General features: G+C 36.2%; 1 protein-coding gene across 4 annotated transcripts in view; it reads left to right on the top strand.

Moving 5' to 3' along the window:
- Positions 1-27: 27 nt before the first annotated feature.
- CNST (consortin, connexin sorting protein) overlaps positions 28-15,818 on the top strand; it is a 53,790-nt gene continuing 37,999 nt past the window's right edge. The window contains exons 1-3 of one of the 4 annotated variants that reach the window (XM_035900254.1): positions 28-293; positions 1,481-1,577; positions 14,574-14,813. In XM_035900254.1, the coding sequence (XP_035756147.1) occupies positions 14,624-14,813 (190 nt within the window). In that variant the 5' untranslated portion in view covers positions 28-293; positions 1,481-1,577; positions 14,574-14,623. Of the gene's footprint in view, positions 294-429; positions 452-1,480; positions 1,578-5,716; positions 5,852-14,573; positions 15,012-15,818 lie in introns of those variants that run through there. The other 3 variants (XM_035900252.1, XM_035900253.1, XM_009644687.2) reach the window with 3 other exon arrangements.

Below are 15,818 nucleotides of genomic sequence, written 5' to 3'. Positions count from 1 at the left end.
GGGAGGGGGAGGCTTCGGCCGGGTAAGAAACCCTCTGCCGGGCACCGGTGGAGGGATGCCTGCTCTGTTTGTGAGTGGAAGTCCCAGGAGCTACGTATTTAGTTTGAGGTTTGCCCGGGTGTTTCTCGGGAGCCTTTGATCTCCGCGTCTGCAGCTCAATAGTCACTTCGGGACTCGGTTCTTTGTATCGCCCTGCCGCCCTCAGCAGGCGCAGGATCCTGCTCCAGCAGATCTCAGGCATCAGTTCTTGTCGGCTTCTTTCTGCCCCGTACTGTCTTGCAATTACGCTTGAGGTAAAGCCAGTAATTCAGTAGCAGTGATGTCGTCCTTTCAACAACTTCCCTAATGCCTTAACGAGAAATAAGTTTAGGACCATCTTCAAATTGAGTTCAAATTCTGCGAAACTGGAGTTCATCCTTAAGGGATACCGTGCTAAACACGTTGGTGGCAGGTGAGTGGCCACGGTGCAATGGGAGTTCTGGGGACAGGGAGAGAGAATCCTCCCAAACATGTTTCCCCACTCCCTGCCTAGTTTGTGCAGAAGGCAAGGGTGATCTGGCAACCAGAGTAGACTGGTCTTCAAATTAATGGCTCAAAAGTAGACTCTCCGTATGATTTTGTGCACACTGCTTCATTTCTTGTATTTCATTTCTCTGTAAAGTGAGAAATTAACATGTGCCCACTTACTAAACAAAATCATTTTTTTTGACGTATCTCTATTAAGCAGAACCTGGGACAGAAAGTTGTGGCGTTGCTATTCTCCATTTGGCAGATCTGAATGTGGTGTGAAGAGGGGCTGGGCTGGATTTAGGAAAGATTGCAAATGCCTTGTCGAGTGCAGTAGTTCTTCATATCTGCAGTTTATTTTTAAATTCTCTGCTCTTTTACACTGAGTGCTTTAATAGTCTTCCCTGTGCCTTAAGGGAAATGGACAGGCTGTTCAGCTGGATGATGGGATAGACCTCAATCCATTTTTAAACTGGATTTTGTGTTTTTAATAGCATTTTTCCTCTCTTACTAATTAGTCTGATAATTCAGTAGTTCATAGGACTTTTAGAACATCAAGCAGAACTTGGTTTTCTTAGAGCAAGTGTTTAGTAATGTCCTAGTTCAGCATTCCTTATCAAAGGTTATTGATAGCTATGGGCACAAAAAGGTTAGGTATAGTTACTCTATTACCATGTTATATTCCTTATATTTTAAGGTTAATTAAAGAATTTTGGATTTTGTTGCCAGTTGGAGTACTGAGGAGTGCTAAAGTCATCTTTGAATGGGCTGCTCAGAGTAATTGAGATTAGTTAGAGGACTGTTTGCTAAGTAAAGCCCAAATGCCCTGACATTCTTTATACACTAGAAATGATACACTTTCTTCATATTTTTATTTACTTTAGCTTAGCACTTGCCTGCATTGAACCATAGATCTCTTTAGAATAAATTTATGATTCTTTGTTTTTTGGGGTTTTTTTTCCCCTTCCCCTAGAACTGCCAGATCTATACTGAATCTTGCATGTGTAAAGGACTACCTCTTTCTGACCTGGTCGTTATCCTTGAGAAACTGTTGAAACCTTAAGAAAATGGTAAGTATTGTGGTTTTTTTGGTTTTTTTTTTTTTGGAAGTTACAATGCAGAAAGCTGTTTAATGCATTAAAGTGTATCCCAAGAACATTTGAACAGTTATTTTTAAGTTAATGGTTGAGTGTGGCATATAGTTTCTAGTTTAATCCAGCTATTGCCACATGCAAATATTTGAATTTACAGTCTTACCTCATAGAGTCTTACGTCTTTGTAATTTAAGTGCATTGTTGGGTGCTCTGAAATTATTGTTTTCTCCTAATTGTTATTTTTTGAAATAAATCAGAAAAGGAATCAAAAGGGTTACATGCTTGTTCGGATTCCAGCCTATGCTTGAACCAAAAGAGCACATTAGTTCTTTGGGTGAAAAAGATCAGTAAAAAGATATTTTTCTTCTCAATGGTTCTAAATGTCTTTTGCATTTGCTTTTATTTGGCTCCGTTTAAAATTTATGGTTTTAAGTTAATATTAAAGCATTAGTCTTCTAGTATTATCTTGCTATGTATTAACCATTTAGCCTTAGTAAGTATGGACAAGCATTTCTAAGTAAGGGGGGAAAATGGCAGTAGTACATACATCTTGATCTCAGTTTTTCAAACTCTTATGCCCGTACTTCATTTTAAGTACAAATTCAGTAGAACTCCCATCTTGCCCAAATAAACCAAGAGGTATGTGATCATAACTTTTCTTATCCTGGTAGTGGTACTTATCATTAGTCTCCTATTTGGCTCAGAACACAGATAAAGTTTGTTAGCATATAATTGTTTCAGAAACTTTGTCCTTCTATTTTATTCACCATATCCCACTTTAACTCATTGTAAAATTTAAGATTTACTCTTAATATTGATTGGGGGTTTTTAATTATGCATATTTTGAAAGGCTTACCTGCTACCAAATACTACTTCTAATGTGAATTTTAAAAAAATCTTACAACAGAACTGATGTTCAGAAAGAGCTGAAAGAATCACTTAAGCATGTTAACTTGAGTAATGTGAAAATAAAATAACCTGCTATGTGTTTGGATTGGCAGAAACATCTCTGTGCCTTGCTGAGATGCAGGCTGTCACAGAATTATAACTTATTTTATTCAGCATACTTCAATATTCTTGTTGTAATACTTTGGATGGTGATCAAGGAAAATAGTAAGAGTGGTAAGAGTTTTCTTCAAAAGTCCTGTAAGCACTGTGCACTCAGGAACATAATCTCTAGGAAGAATTATTTTTTAAAAATCAATTGGAAAGTAGCCACATTCTTTAGTCCTATTCCCTTGTTATTGCTGTCCCCCACTCTAAGCCCATACATGCACAAAGGAAACATCCTAAGGACTGAAGTAGCGTTTAATCCTATGCCACAATCTGGTTTGAGAACCAGTAAGTTTGCAACCTGTGGGCTGTACTGGATATCTTCCTTCAAAGTGAAAATTGGTCTTTATAATGATGTCAGCAATTTTGTATTTAGAACCACTATACTCTATAAACCTTAAATTACTGCTTTTCTATGTGTAAGCTGTTGACAATGAAAAATGGCCAGACACTTGGATTTGAAGGAAGGTAGAGTGCTTTGCTGTTTGGCCGAGCTGTTAGTAGTAAGGGAAATAAGAATCCAAGGTTCCCTGGAAGCCTGCCTGCTCCATGTGACAGCGTAGCTTCTACCCTAGCACTGATTAATAGGGAATACCTGATTAATAGGGAATTACTGGCCATTAAAAGTGGGCTAGATCAATTGTGCAGATCACTGGAGAGTGAGTGCTCAACTACCAATTAAGTGATGAAACTTATCCAGTTCTCTTTTGAGACAGTTTCTGAGTACTAGGTGTATGGTCATGTATGTTAATATGAGCTTATTTGAAAAAAAAACCAAAACAAAACTATATAACACCACTCCTCCTTCGCTATTTTTCTGTCCTAATATGCTGTTTGATAGGAAGACATTTTCACACCAGGTGCAGATTGACTTTGCAGCCTTACAAACAACACTGCAGCAAAGTTCACAGCTGACAAAAGAGCTGTTCAGCACAAAAATAAACATTTTTAAATGAGCTGATGCCTTGAATTCTGTTCCTACTGATGCTAATAACAGTGTCCGCGTCTTATTTTCCCTTATAATGAACACTAAGCAACAATATTTTTGACATTTTCAGTGGAGAGGCAAAAGGTTCTGTAGCGTGAAGACTGTTGCATAAGCTGTGTATTGTAAGGCATTTTGGCAGGGGTACAAACTTTTTCACTCTGTGCTATATCTGTTCTGTGTATACAGAGAAACTCAGTCCCTAGGGCTATCAATCTGGCATCTTTCATCAGCACTGAATTTACTGCAAATGTTTTTTTGGTGCATGCAAAAAAAAGTGCTATTAAACCTTTGTGGACAGGAGTAAAAACATTCAAATAGGTGTATCTTCTGTTTACTTCTCTCAGAATTCCTCTTCATTGAATTCTGATGAGCACATTCTGCTGACTTTCAAATTCAGTCAGCCCGTGTTTGTGTGTATATCTTGTCTTAAGTCTTTATTCCGAACACTTTGGCAACGTTATCTTGCTCAAGAGCTTGCCATGCTAAAGATTTTTTTACTTATCTACTTACTGTGTAACTGTGATGTATTGAAAATGTGTTGGTAACTTATAAGGAAAGTGTAAAGGAGAAATTATGTTAATATCAAATAATTCTGTAGACAAATTTTGGTGTGTTGCATGCTCACTTTTTAGGAACAAAGTTGCTTAGGAGCATGAAGTTTTTTCGACTGTTCTTCAAATAACACCGCTCCATCTGTCCACACTGAACTACCAACATGTGGCCTTATAATCTGAGCTTTAACACTGCTTTTCTCTGTCCATGGGATTCATTTAATTTTGTTGGTTTATTTTGTTTGGAAAAAGAATATTACACTGCAGGGCAAACTGAAATTAATTCAAAATAATGTTGGGATTTAAAAAAAAAAACCAACAAACTAATCCTGGTATTTGTTTTATCTTTGTAATATGAGCATGTTAGAAAGATTATTTTTTTTAGGTTCACTTGATGAATATGTCATTGAAGTAATATGGAAATTTGTAGTGTACATGTTCAAGGTTCTTTGCTAATAGTTAAAACTTGGAATTTTGGTACTTTTAGCCTCCAAGTGAGCATTTCGGCTAGACCTGCATCACAGTTCAGGTGGTGTTCATTCTGTTGTTACAGTGTTACGGTTGACTAATGGCAAAATAAACAAACTGGGGTGCATCTGTCCTGAAACTTAGAACTCTACAAGTTGTTCAATAATATTTTGCCATCTTCCTTTCTTCATGTCTTTATAAAATAACGTGACATTCACAGTGCAGAGCTTACACAGTTGATCCCAGGAAGATTTTATGACAGCTGGCATATAAAATTACCCTTTACCCAATGTTGTGAGAAACTCAGTCCCTAGGGCTATCAATCTGGCATCTTTCATCAGCACTGAATTTACTGCAAATGTTTTTTTGGTGCATGCAAAAAAAAGTGCTATTAAACCTTTGTGGACAGGAGTAAAAACATTCAAATAGGTGTATCTTCTGTTTACTTCTCTCAGAATTCCTCTTCATTGAATTCTGATGAGCACATTCTGCTGACTTTCAAATTCAGTCAGCCCGTGTTTGTGTGTATATCTTGTCTTAAGTCTTTATTCCGAACACTTTGGCAACGTTATCTTGCTCAAGAGCTTGCCATGCTAAAGATTTTTTTACTTATCTACTTACTGTGTAACTGTGATGTATTGAAAATGTGTTGGTAACTTATAAGGAAAGTGTAAAGGAGAAATTATGTTAATATCAAATAATTCTGTAGACAAATTTTGGTGTGTTGCATGCTCACTTTTTAGGAACAAAGTTGCTTAGGAGCATGAAGTTTTTTCGACTGTTCTTCAAATAACACCGCTCCATCTGTCCACACTGAACTACCAACATGTGGCCTTATAATCTGAGCTTTAACACTGCTTTTCTCTGTCCATGGGATTCATTTAATTTTGTTGGTTTATTTTGTTTGGAAAAAGAATATTACACTGCAGGGCAAACTGAAATTAATTCAAAATAATGTTGGGATTTAAAAAAAAAACCAACAAACTAATCCTGGTATTTGTTTTATCTTTGTAATATGAGCATGTTAGAAAGATTATTTTTTTTAGGTTCACTTGATGAATATGTCATTGAAGTAATATGGAAATTTGTAGTGTACATGTTCAAGGTTCTTTGCTAATAGTTAAAACTTGGAATTTTGGTACTTTTAGCCTCCAAGTGAGCATTTCGGCTAGACCTGCATCACAGTTCAGGTGGTGTTCATTCTGTTGTTACAGTGTTACGGTTGACTAATGGCAAAATAAACAAACTGGGGTGCATCTGTCCTGAAACTTAGAACTCTACAAGTTGTTCAATAATATTTTGCCATCTTCCTTTCTTCATGTCTTTATAAAATAACGTGACATTCACAGTGCAGAGCTTACACAGTTGATCCCAGGAAGATTTTATGACAGCTGGCATATAAAATTACCCTTTACCCAATGTTGTTTTGGTAGCTGCTTAGTTTCTTATCTGCATTTCTCTCTTTCTCATGGAAGACTGTTAAAGTCTACTATTTTAGCACTGAAGATGACATCATTAGTATAAGGAGAAATAGTAATCATTCAGTGTCTCTATGGGCTGTAAATCTCCTCCTGTCTTGGTATCATCTATCTCGGTTTGGGTTTTAAGTGAAATTAGTTTTTACCCTCTTACAGTACTGATGCTAGGTTTTATTCATGTTTGTGATATTTGGGACATTCTAATGGAAAGATGCTTTTTTTTTTTTTTTTTTTTTTTTTTTTAATGGAAACTACTACTTAAACTGGCCTTGATAATAAGAGTTTTCCGAAAAACTGATCTTAAACAAATTAGATGTCTGTTTACAGGCTCAGGTATTGCAAATATAAATTCAAATTCTAATAGAAAAACTGGTAATTGTGTGCTTCAGAAAACCTCTCCAAGATCTATTAATCAGAACTATGTGTAAAATATTAGAGACAGCTCATATAGCCAGCATTTATTTACACAATTAGAGTGGAAATTAATTACCTTAGTAACTTTCTGTTGGAAAGGGCAGAGTTGAAACAGCACTCAAGGCTAAATTCACCGCTGGGTTTAAGTGATCGCAGCTTCATTAACTTCAATCAAGTTACGCTAGTGATTAGTTTTTGGGAGATTGTGATTCGTTTAACATAGGCCATCTGGTTTATAGGCGATTTAAGTTCTCACTCGTGCATTTAAGGGCAAAAAAACTTCACCAAATTTAACTGTCTGTTTTGTTCCTCTTTACAGTCCTTGTATGGTTCCTTTACCAAAATATCTATTTCACGGTCTTTTTAGTGTATTCATCTTTGTTACATCCTTGTGAAATAAAGCAGTATTTTTTAGTTAAGAAATGCATTGAAGATGATGTACCAGTTTGACTGACTTCATGGAGGAGGTTCAGAGCAAAGAAAGGATTTGATCTCAGTCATTTGTATCTGACACTGAATAATGTAGAAACTAGACCATCCTTCCCTTCTGAAATGTAAAACCAACTGATGCAACATTTTGGTAGAGCTGCTGGATATTCTAATTTTCTAATGATGACAATTACTGAAGCTCTAACAATTAGCTCTGTTCTTAATTAACCTTCTAGCTGGACCTGAAGGTTAGATAACAAAGAGACTGCAAGTGTGTAATATTCATGGACAAGAATTGTTTCAGAAATTTTATGGACAGATTTCCATTCTATTTGTCATTGCTTCTGGCCCTGATATGATTTAGGACATAACTGAATATTTTGAATACACTAACTTTCTTTGTGTTGATGAGGGCTATGAAACTCGCTCGTCCTTCAGGTGTAAATTACGGAATTCAGTCTCACTATGAAATTCAACTGTCAGAAAGTCTTGAACGCTCTTGTTTCTTCAGATGGGCAGTCTTTACATAAATTTCCTCGTTATTTTTGCATCTCCATGTCAAGGGACTGTATTCTGTCACATTAACCTAAACTGTTCCTAAATCATGAGGGATTTTAGATCATTGTGTGGTTTTTTAGCTACCTGTTACGAGGTAAGGATGGTAGGTACCAGCTTTCTCAGGTCCTGGTAAAGTAAAGATTTGGATAAGAGTGAGCTGAGCTGATTAGGTCTCATAAAATAGTCTATACTGATTTTACTGATTTGCAGAACTTTTTTTAATAAGAGAAAAAGTACCCATCCTAGAAAAGGTGCATGAATTTGTCTAGTGTGAAGTTTTTAATTTTTGTTATACTTTGTAATAAAACTTGTGCATACGTTCTGAAGTGTTACAATATGGGAGTTGTTCAAGTAGAATTAAAACGTAAAAGTCAAAAAAAGGAAAATTACTCCTCCTCATAAGACTAAAAAGGAGATTCATGCATCCCAAGGCAGGACCACTCACTCGTAGGTTATTCCTGACCAGTGTTTGTCTAGACTGTTCGTATAAGTGCTGCAGTGATGGGAGTTCTCTGGCCTCCTAAAAGAGTCTGTTCTACTGCCTTTCTGCCCCCGCCTGAGATACATTCTGGTTTTTTGCTGTAGACAAGAAGAAAAAATTAACACATCAAATGGTGAGGTCCCCTTTTATTCTTATACCATTAAGTGAAATTTGTTCTAGTGAAGCTTAAAACCCAAAATGATTCAGACACTTGGACTGATCATTATGTATTTTGAGTGCCGGAAAAAGAGCTTGTTTCTGCGAAATTTTCATCTGAACTCTGTCATATGTTTAATAAAAGATACTATTTGTTCCCAGAGAAACCTCTTGTATTTGGCTGTTGACTGAAACATATTTTTGTAGTAATGTTAAGTGTGGAAGAGTAGATTATGCCTGGCAGTACATGTTTATCATTGTTTATTGAAGCTGTGAATAAGCAGTATGACCAGGAAGCTTAGAAGTTGGAAATAGCATGGGGAACTTCCTCTCAAAACCTCACTGTTCCTGCTGTTTATAGATCATCATGGCTTTAAATGCCACTGCTACTTGAGAAATGTCATTTCAGTGTCAGAAAGTGCCAAACCACCAAAGTGTTCATGCTCAGACATTTTTGTAAATTCACTGAAATTAGATAAACCTCTTCTGTGTCTGGATACTTATTGGAGGACTGCAGGCTTAACACGTTTGAGGAGATAGACCTCCTAAATCGTGTCTCTGACACAGAAGCAGAAAACAAGTATGAAGATATCTTTACACTTAGTTTCGAAGTCAAACATAGGGCAAACTGAACTGTCAGGAGGATGTTAATGAGATTCTTCTCACAGTGAGGCTATCCAGTAATGGGATTGTACATAAGACTACTTTGTGAAATTATAAACTAATGAGTCCATGCTATAAGACAGCACAACAGCATGCTAATTTTTTTTTCTGTGGAGATGTGAAGTTGGATAATGGAAGTATACACATAAATATTTGTGTTTCCCTTTCTTTAGAAACAACAACATTCCAACCAGAGAAATTGCACATCCACTTTCTCAAAAGAACATATGGGCTTTTTGTTTACTAGCTTCTGTAACAGCACAGTAGGCATTGCCCTTTATCTTGCAAGCTAATGAACTTGTAATGGTCCGTTGTATGTAGTTTTCAGTGCCATGTAGCTACTCTGTCATCTAGAGTTTCCTCTCCATTGCTGCATCTTCGTTTTGATAGTAAATGTAGTTGTACACAAAATATTAACATTTTTCCTTATATGCAGAAATTAATATGCAATAATAAGAATTTTCAGTATGTTTTAATTTTTATATGGCCATCACAGTTTTTCACATTGGTTTGTGTTAATTTGTAGAAGATTATTTATCAATATGAAATGAGATATTAACATTTAAATCTGGTCTTGTAATGTATTTTTACACCAGCTATCAGAAAGATCAACAGATTTTTTTTTTTTTTAAGAAATATATGGGTTAGGTTTAGTAATTCTTTAAATTTCAGTGTTTCTACAGTTTTTCTTTTTTGTTCTAGTGGTAGAAGTACCAATTCTGTAAAGATAGTAGCTTCAAAAAAAAATCCTGTTTCCTTTTCGCAGAATCAACATGATTTTTTTTTCCTCTAGGACTTGTGAAGCTGCTTGTATTAAAAAAAAAAAAGAGAGACAAAACCCCCATAACAATATAGAAAATTAAAATCCCTTAATATAGGTACTATCTATTTTTTTTACCTGTCCTTAAACCTGAGATTTGCTTAATTTCCTCTTAAAAAGGATGAGGATTTCACATCTCTAGACAGCCTGTTTGGTTGTTTATATGACAACCTTTTCTAGGCTGAATAACTGTTACCACATGTAGTGTTGTCCCTTCCTCTATAAAACTCTCACCTTGCTATGATGTAGGTTCTCTTATTTGTGTACATGTTGTTTTGTGTATACTGTGAACGAAACAAAAATACACAGCTGTAATTGATTAGTGTGTGGTAGGACATAATGAATTCTCTTGTGCCTATAACACTTGCTGTATTATATCCCAGGAGAAAAAAACACTTGGACTCATGGTCAGTTTTCTGTCTGATACCTCTGTATGAGATGCTTTTCATCAGAACAGAATGACTTGTTAATCCCTATTTCATACAGATGTGCTTCATTTATTCTAAAAGATACGGTGTGGTCTGTTGGTGAATTTCATGTTACTCCTTTTGGAGCACTTATTGCCACGATTAATTTTGAATTAAATCCTCAAAAATACTTTGGACTGCTTCTAACTGCAGATTTTATACAGCTATTGTGTGTTACTATCAAAGTTAATGAAAAGATTGAGTAGAAGCAACACTGGGAACCAATCTGAAATCCCCATTCAATTTGAATAGAGCAATATAGGTGATATAATGGGGAAACTGACTTTCTAAGAATTTAAAGACCTAAATCTCCCTAATTAACATAGCATAATTAAGTGTCATGAGAATAAGAGAGGGAAAATAGTGTATTTGGCAGGGGACCTGTATGAAGGCAGTCAAATGGAATAAAAAAATTATTTGCTATGAACTTTTTGAATGTTAGAACCTTTTTAGTCTTTTGCCAGCACATATGGTGTTATGATCTTGATCTGTTCTGTAAGATATTTCTGTGACCAGTAAATCAAATACTATGCTATAAAATCAGTAAACATTCATAAAACCCCCCAGCTTTCCAAGATAGAGGAGCTGTGTTAGTATGAGAGGTTGGAGGGGGGGACGTTATTTGCTGGTGGTTTTGGTTGGTGTTTTTTAATGCCCTCTTCAAATTTCGGCTTGCCAGGTCAGGAAAGATCCCAGTTCTTCCCTTTGTTTCAGAATACAATCCGAACAACTGTAATTAAGGTTATGTTTCCTTAGTGAGAATAGATGGAAGAAAGGCTCTGTACATACACAAAAATGACCACCTAAAAATTTTGTTGAAATTACATGAAGTTATATGAAGTACCTAAAAGAGAACACTGAAGAGCACGGGCCTTTTAAAATTGAAATTGACCTAAAATAGAAGTGAGTATGGTGATATTTCTGTAATGTACATACTGTTTGTCTTAAAGCAAACAAGCATACAACTGATTTCTTCAATACAGACTTTGTCTTTTAGCCACTTGGCAAGTATTTTTCATCTTATTTGTGCTACAATGACCATGATTATATATGCCAATTGCATGAATCTGTGTGGCAACTGGAACTGAAGCACTTTCATTCCATCGGCACCTTTTAACAGAGGTCAGCACAGTTCTGCTCAATGTTAGCTTTTATTTCAATTTTGGGCAGCCGGTGAAGGGAGGAAAGATGTGCCTAGGAAGAAACGAACATTTTTTTCTTAGCGTGTTTGTGTGTACAATTCATTTCAATGGCAAAACAGTAAACAGTACATGTTATTGGTCTGTTAAATATAGTTCAAATGACTAGTGATTTTAATTCCATTTTTGTTTATACATGTTTCTACTTCTGTTTTTAGACAGCACTAAAGTTCATTCTCACAAGATTTAGCTTCACTTTGGTACCCGCCTGATGCCTTGGTAAAGTCAAAAGGAATAGCAGATTGCAACATTGAAAACCAAGAAGGAAAAAAAGCTTCATTGGGGAGCAGGGAGGGAAATCCTTTCACAAGAGCAAGGCCAGGACTGTTCTAAATTCTTTAAACTAGCTCTTTCTGGCTTTTCATTCTCTAAAGACTCCTAAGGGTTGTAGAAAATAATGGATTTTCAGGGCTACTTTTATTTGGAGAAATGCTGAGTTTCAAACAGTAAATGAAGAAATGTTGATCTCCAGTAGCTCTCCAGCCTCTCAGCTAGAGAGGGACTATCATTTTAGCCACATGTTAAAAGGAAATGAGTTAATATTTTCTATCAAAATGCTAGCTTCCTCTATAGATAATTTCACTTGTCAAAAGCATCTTTTCCTCATTTTGCGCGGTCTCATAGGAAACACCTTATTCAAATGCATTCACGTTTCTGTTTCCCTGTGATAGCTGTTGAAAGGATAAACTGTTGTCTACTGATAGAATTAAGAGTGGTGGTAGGATATCCTGATTTTTAATTATTGCTGTTGAAACTAATTCCTCATTGGCTTTGGGCAATTTGCTTCCATCTCTTTTGTTTGATGTATCATTTAATCTATGAGCTAGAGAGACCAGCAGTAGGTATTATTTCATATGCTAGGAAGAGTAAGAAGCAAACCTTTCAAGTTTAACATGGTGTTTGGGATTTTTTTTTTAGTGCTTTAGAACAGTTATCATCAATAAATCAACATAACTATAGTGTGGGTGTCTGTAAATAGTATATTCTGATTCTTGCTGGTCTGATTAAAGTTCTGTCCTCCTTTTAACCTTTCACTTTGTGTTTAACTCTGAGAGAAAAGGGCTTGGTTAAGGAACATCCTTCTAATGAACAGATGCGTCCTTCAGATATGTATCTCCTCTAGAGTTCCTTTCTTTGTCTTTCTGGTGCTCAAGGAAAGCTAATTCTCTTATTTGGCTGCCAAAGGAAAATACGACTTGCGTCTCTAGTGTACAATTCATTATTCTTCTAGGAGAGAATAGACTTATTTCAGTTGGAAAGGACCTACAATAATCATCTAGTCCAACTGCCTGAGCAATTCAGGGCTGACCAAAAGTTAAAGCGTGCTGTTAAGGGCATTGTCCAAATGCCTCTTAAACACTGACAGGCTTGGGGCATTAACCACCACCATAGGAAGTCTGTTCCAGTGTTTGACCACCCTCTAGGTGAAGAAATGCTTCCTAATGTCTGGTCTAAACCTCCCCTGGTGCAGCTTATATGTTATAGGATAGGCAGTATTTTTTTAGACTGGTGTGGCTGGAAACGGTTAATAAGTTCTTCAGGTTGGAAGCAGAGATGGAGTTGCCCTAGTTGGTGCTGACTTTTCCTTTTGTGTTGCCCAGCTGGTGGTGGCTTGTCGACCTCTGTGTGCTTCCCTGGAACTCCTCATGGTCTATTTATTTAGCCTGTCCTTTGTATGCTTGTCTTCGAGGATATTATTGGTGTGTCAAAAGCTTTACCAAAGTCAAAGGAAACAGCATCATCCATTGTTCTCCCCTCCTCTGCTGAGCCACTCACCTCTTTGTAGAAGCCTATCAAGTTTAGCACTATTTACCCATCATAAATAAACAGTGACTACTCTTGATGACCTCCTTGTCCTTCATATGTTTGAAAATGGTTTCTAGGATTACTTGCTCTATCACCTTCTAGGGATTGAGGTGAGGCTGAGCAGCCTGTACCTCCCTGAAGTATCCTCCTTGTCCTCCTCTAAGATAGGAGCGACGTTTTCTTTTTTCCAGTCCTTTTAGCAACTACAGAGGTTGTAGAGGAATAATTTTGGGAAAATCTTTTTAGTAATCTCTAACAGAAATATGTTTCTTTGAATGAAGGAAAACCTATTTATTCTCTGAGGCTTTTTTTTCCATTTTTCCGTGATTTGAATTCCTCTAGCAAGTAAAATGAAACTTTATCTTGCATATTTAGCAAGTGAGTATTTCCGTTATTTCAGTTGTATATGCATGGACATAAGACTGAAGAAAGCCTGGTGAAGACAGGTTTCCTAAAATGCTTTTTCACTTAAAGGAAGGATAGGAAGCTGCTGTAGAAGGCTTGTCTAAGCTATTCTATAATACAAGAGTGCTTGCTGATTTTTGGCTTCACTATTTAAAATATGTAAGCTGAATCTAATGAGATGTATATAATGGAGCTGTATTTCATCTATATGCTTGCTAAGTTAAACTAGCAGCATTGCCATGCTTCTGAAAGCTAAAGATAGGAACTGATACTGTAACAGTCCTGTATAAGTACTGTGTAACTCTGCTGCTAAGAGTTACCCCTTTTTTTCCTGTGAATATGCATCGAATTGCAGCATAGATTAGAGTTGCATGTTCACAAAAAGGGAAAATTGACCCCTGCTGAGAGTAGGTGGGGGATTAGGGTTTTTTATTAACAAACCATCTGCTTCTGTGTATACTGAAGATGTGTTGAATGTTTTCTTGAAAGTAAAGTGACAATCTGAGTCAATAAACAGGTTCTACTTGCATCTAATTCTTGTAACAGTTAATCTATCTGCATATTTGATGTGATACCATCACTGAGAGAATTAAAAGTTGTTCTGCTTATATTCCTCCCTGGTTTATTTTTATTTCAGGCAAACTATGATCTTATGTGACAAGAATGTGTTCATTTTAGCCACGAATTTAAAGGGGGTGGTGGGGGTGGTTTCTGTTTATCTTTTTGTTTTTCTTGTTACCTTAGCTGTAACACTGTGAGCATTGCTGTAAAGATTAGCTGTGCTGTTGGTCAGGTAAATTGAACTGATTATAATTGGATAAAAATACAGGTTTATAGATGATTTTTTTATATGTAGATATGCTTTACTTTAAGACTAATAATGGGGGAATGGATTAGCGTTTGAAAGAATTTCCCCATAGTTTTAAACGGTATCACATTGGCTAATGTGATTCTTTATTGGCTGGCATTAACTACAAGGTTATTTAGCCATTATAATATACATATTATAAATGCTTCTTCTGGTTTTATATTTTAGGTCTAGAAGTATTTGGAGAGAGATTAAGAGGTTCAACAAATAACGTTCTAATGGATGACAGAAAATTTACACGAAATGATCTACGAATAGACTCAAAGAACAGTCGTCCTGCTGACCATAGGGTGGAAAGTTTGGCATCTCACTTGGTTTCTTCAGCTGATGAAAATGAAAACCAACTTGACAATGATGGGAATGAGGTTCTGAGCAACAGTAGCATTGCTGTGGGACAACAGGATAAAGGTGAGCAGGACAGCATCAATAATAATGAGAATACAGACAGTGGAGACTGCACCCCAAGCTGTAAGGAAAGTGAGACTGACAGGAGATCTGTAAATGTCCATATGGACCCCCAGCTGGAGGAAAAGCCTATTACAGAAAAACAGCCAGGTGGAAAAAGAAGTCCAAGAAGCAAAAGAAGCTCCAGCAAAAAATCTAAAGGTACTTTATTTTTTGTTATGTTTAATTAAAATAATAACACTTTAGTTCTAATCTGTGAGCCAATAAGAAAGATACATTGTAGTTGTAATACTAATTATTTTTAAAATTTCACCAAAAGTTGGGGTTTTTTTCAGAACTGTTAATAGTTCTAAATCAGATTCAACTCTAGATGTTTCACCTTCTGTAGTTAACCTGTATTTAAACATTGGCTATGTAGCAAAGGGAATGTATCAAGGAAGCACGAGTAGAGGGATGTGCAGAGTTTCACTATGGAAATGGGGCTGACTTCCAAATCAGAATAACCAAATCAGAATATTTAGGCAATATGATTTTGTCCGTTTGAACATCATGCTCGAGTGCAAGATTTTGGTGTCTTGATCCAGTGTCCAGATTGGAAATCTTAGTATGAATACCAAATAGCTTGATCTTGGCTGCTGTTGTCAAAATTTACCTACACTTTTCAAAGCTTAATAGATAGTCCTACGATGTGCATTTTGGGTAATGAGCTGTTCAAAAATGTGTTTCTACCAATTTTTGATGTTACTTCTTTAGATCTTTTGGATATGAATTGGATAAGGAAAATGTAAGTGTTTATAACATGTTCTTATTTGATCTTCATCCCTTTTTGAATGAGTAGGATTTCTCTACATCAACACAATATTAGGTTTTTGCCATAATTCATAAAGTTTATGTTTCACAGTGCTGCAAATACATTAATTAAAATCAGTGTGTTTCATCGCACAGTTATCTTTGAAAGTTACTTGGGACAACTGAATCATGCCTGCATTTTTATTTCCTCTACCTCCC

This window comes from Egretta garzetta, unplaced genomic scaffold, assembly GCF_000687185.1.
Source record: "Egretta garzetta isolate BGI_Z169 unplaced genomic scaffold, ASM68718v1 scaffold248, whole genome shotgun sequence".
Lineage (NCBI taxonomy): Eukaryota > Metazoa > Chordata > Aves > Pelecaniformes > Ardeidae > Egretta > Egretta garzetta.
The sequence above is the reverse complement of the archived record's forward strand: the minus strand, read 5'-3'. Positions and strand labels throughout refer to the sequence as shown.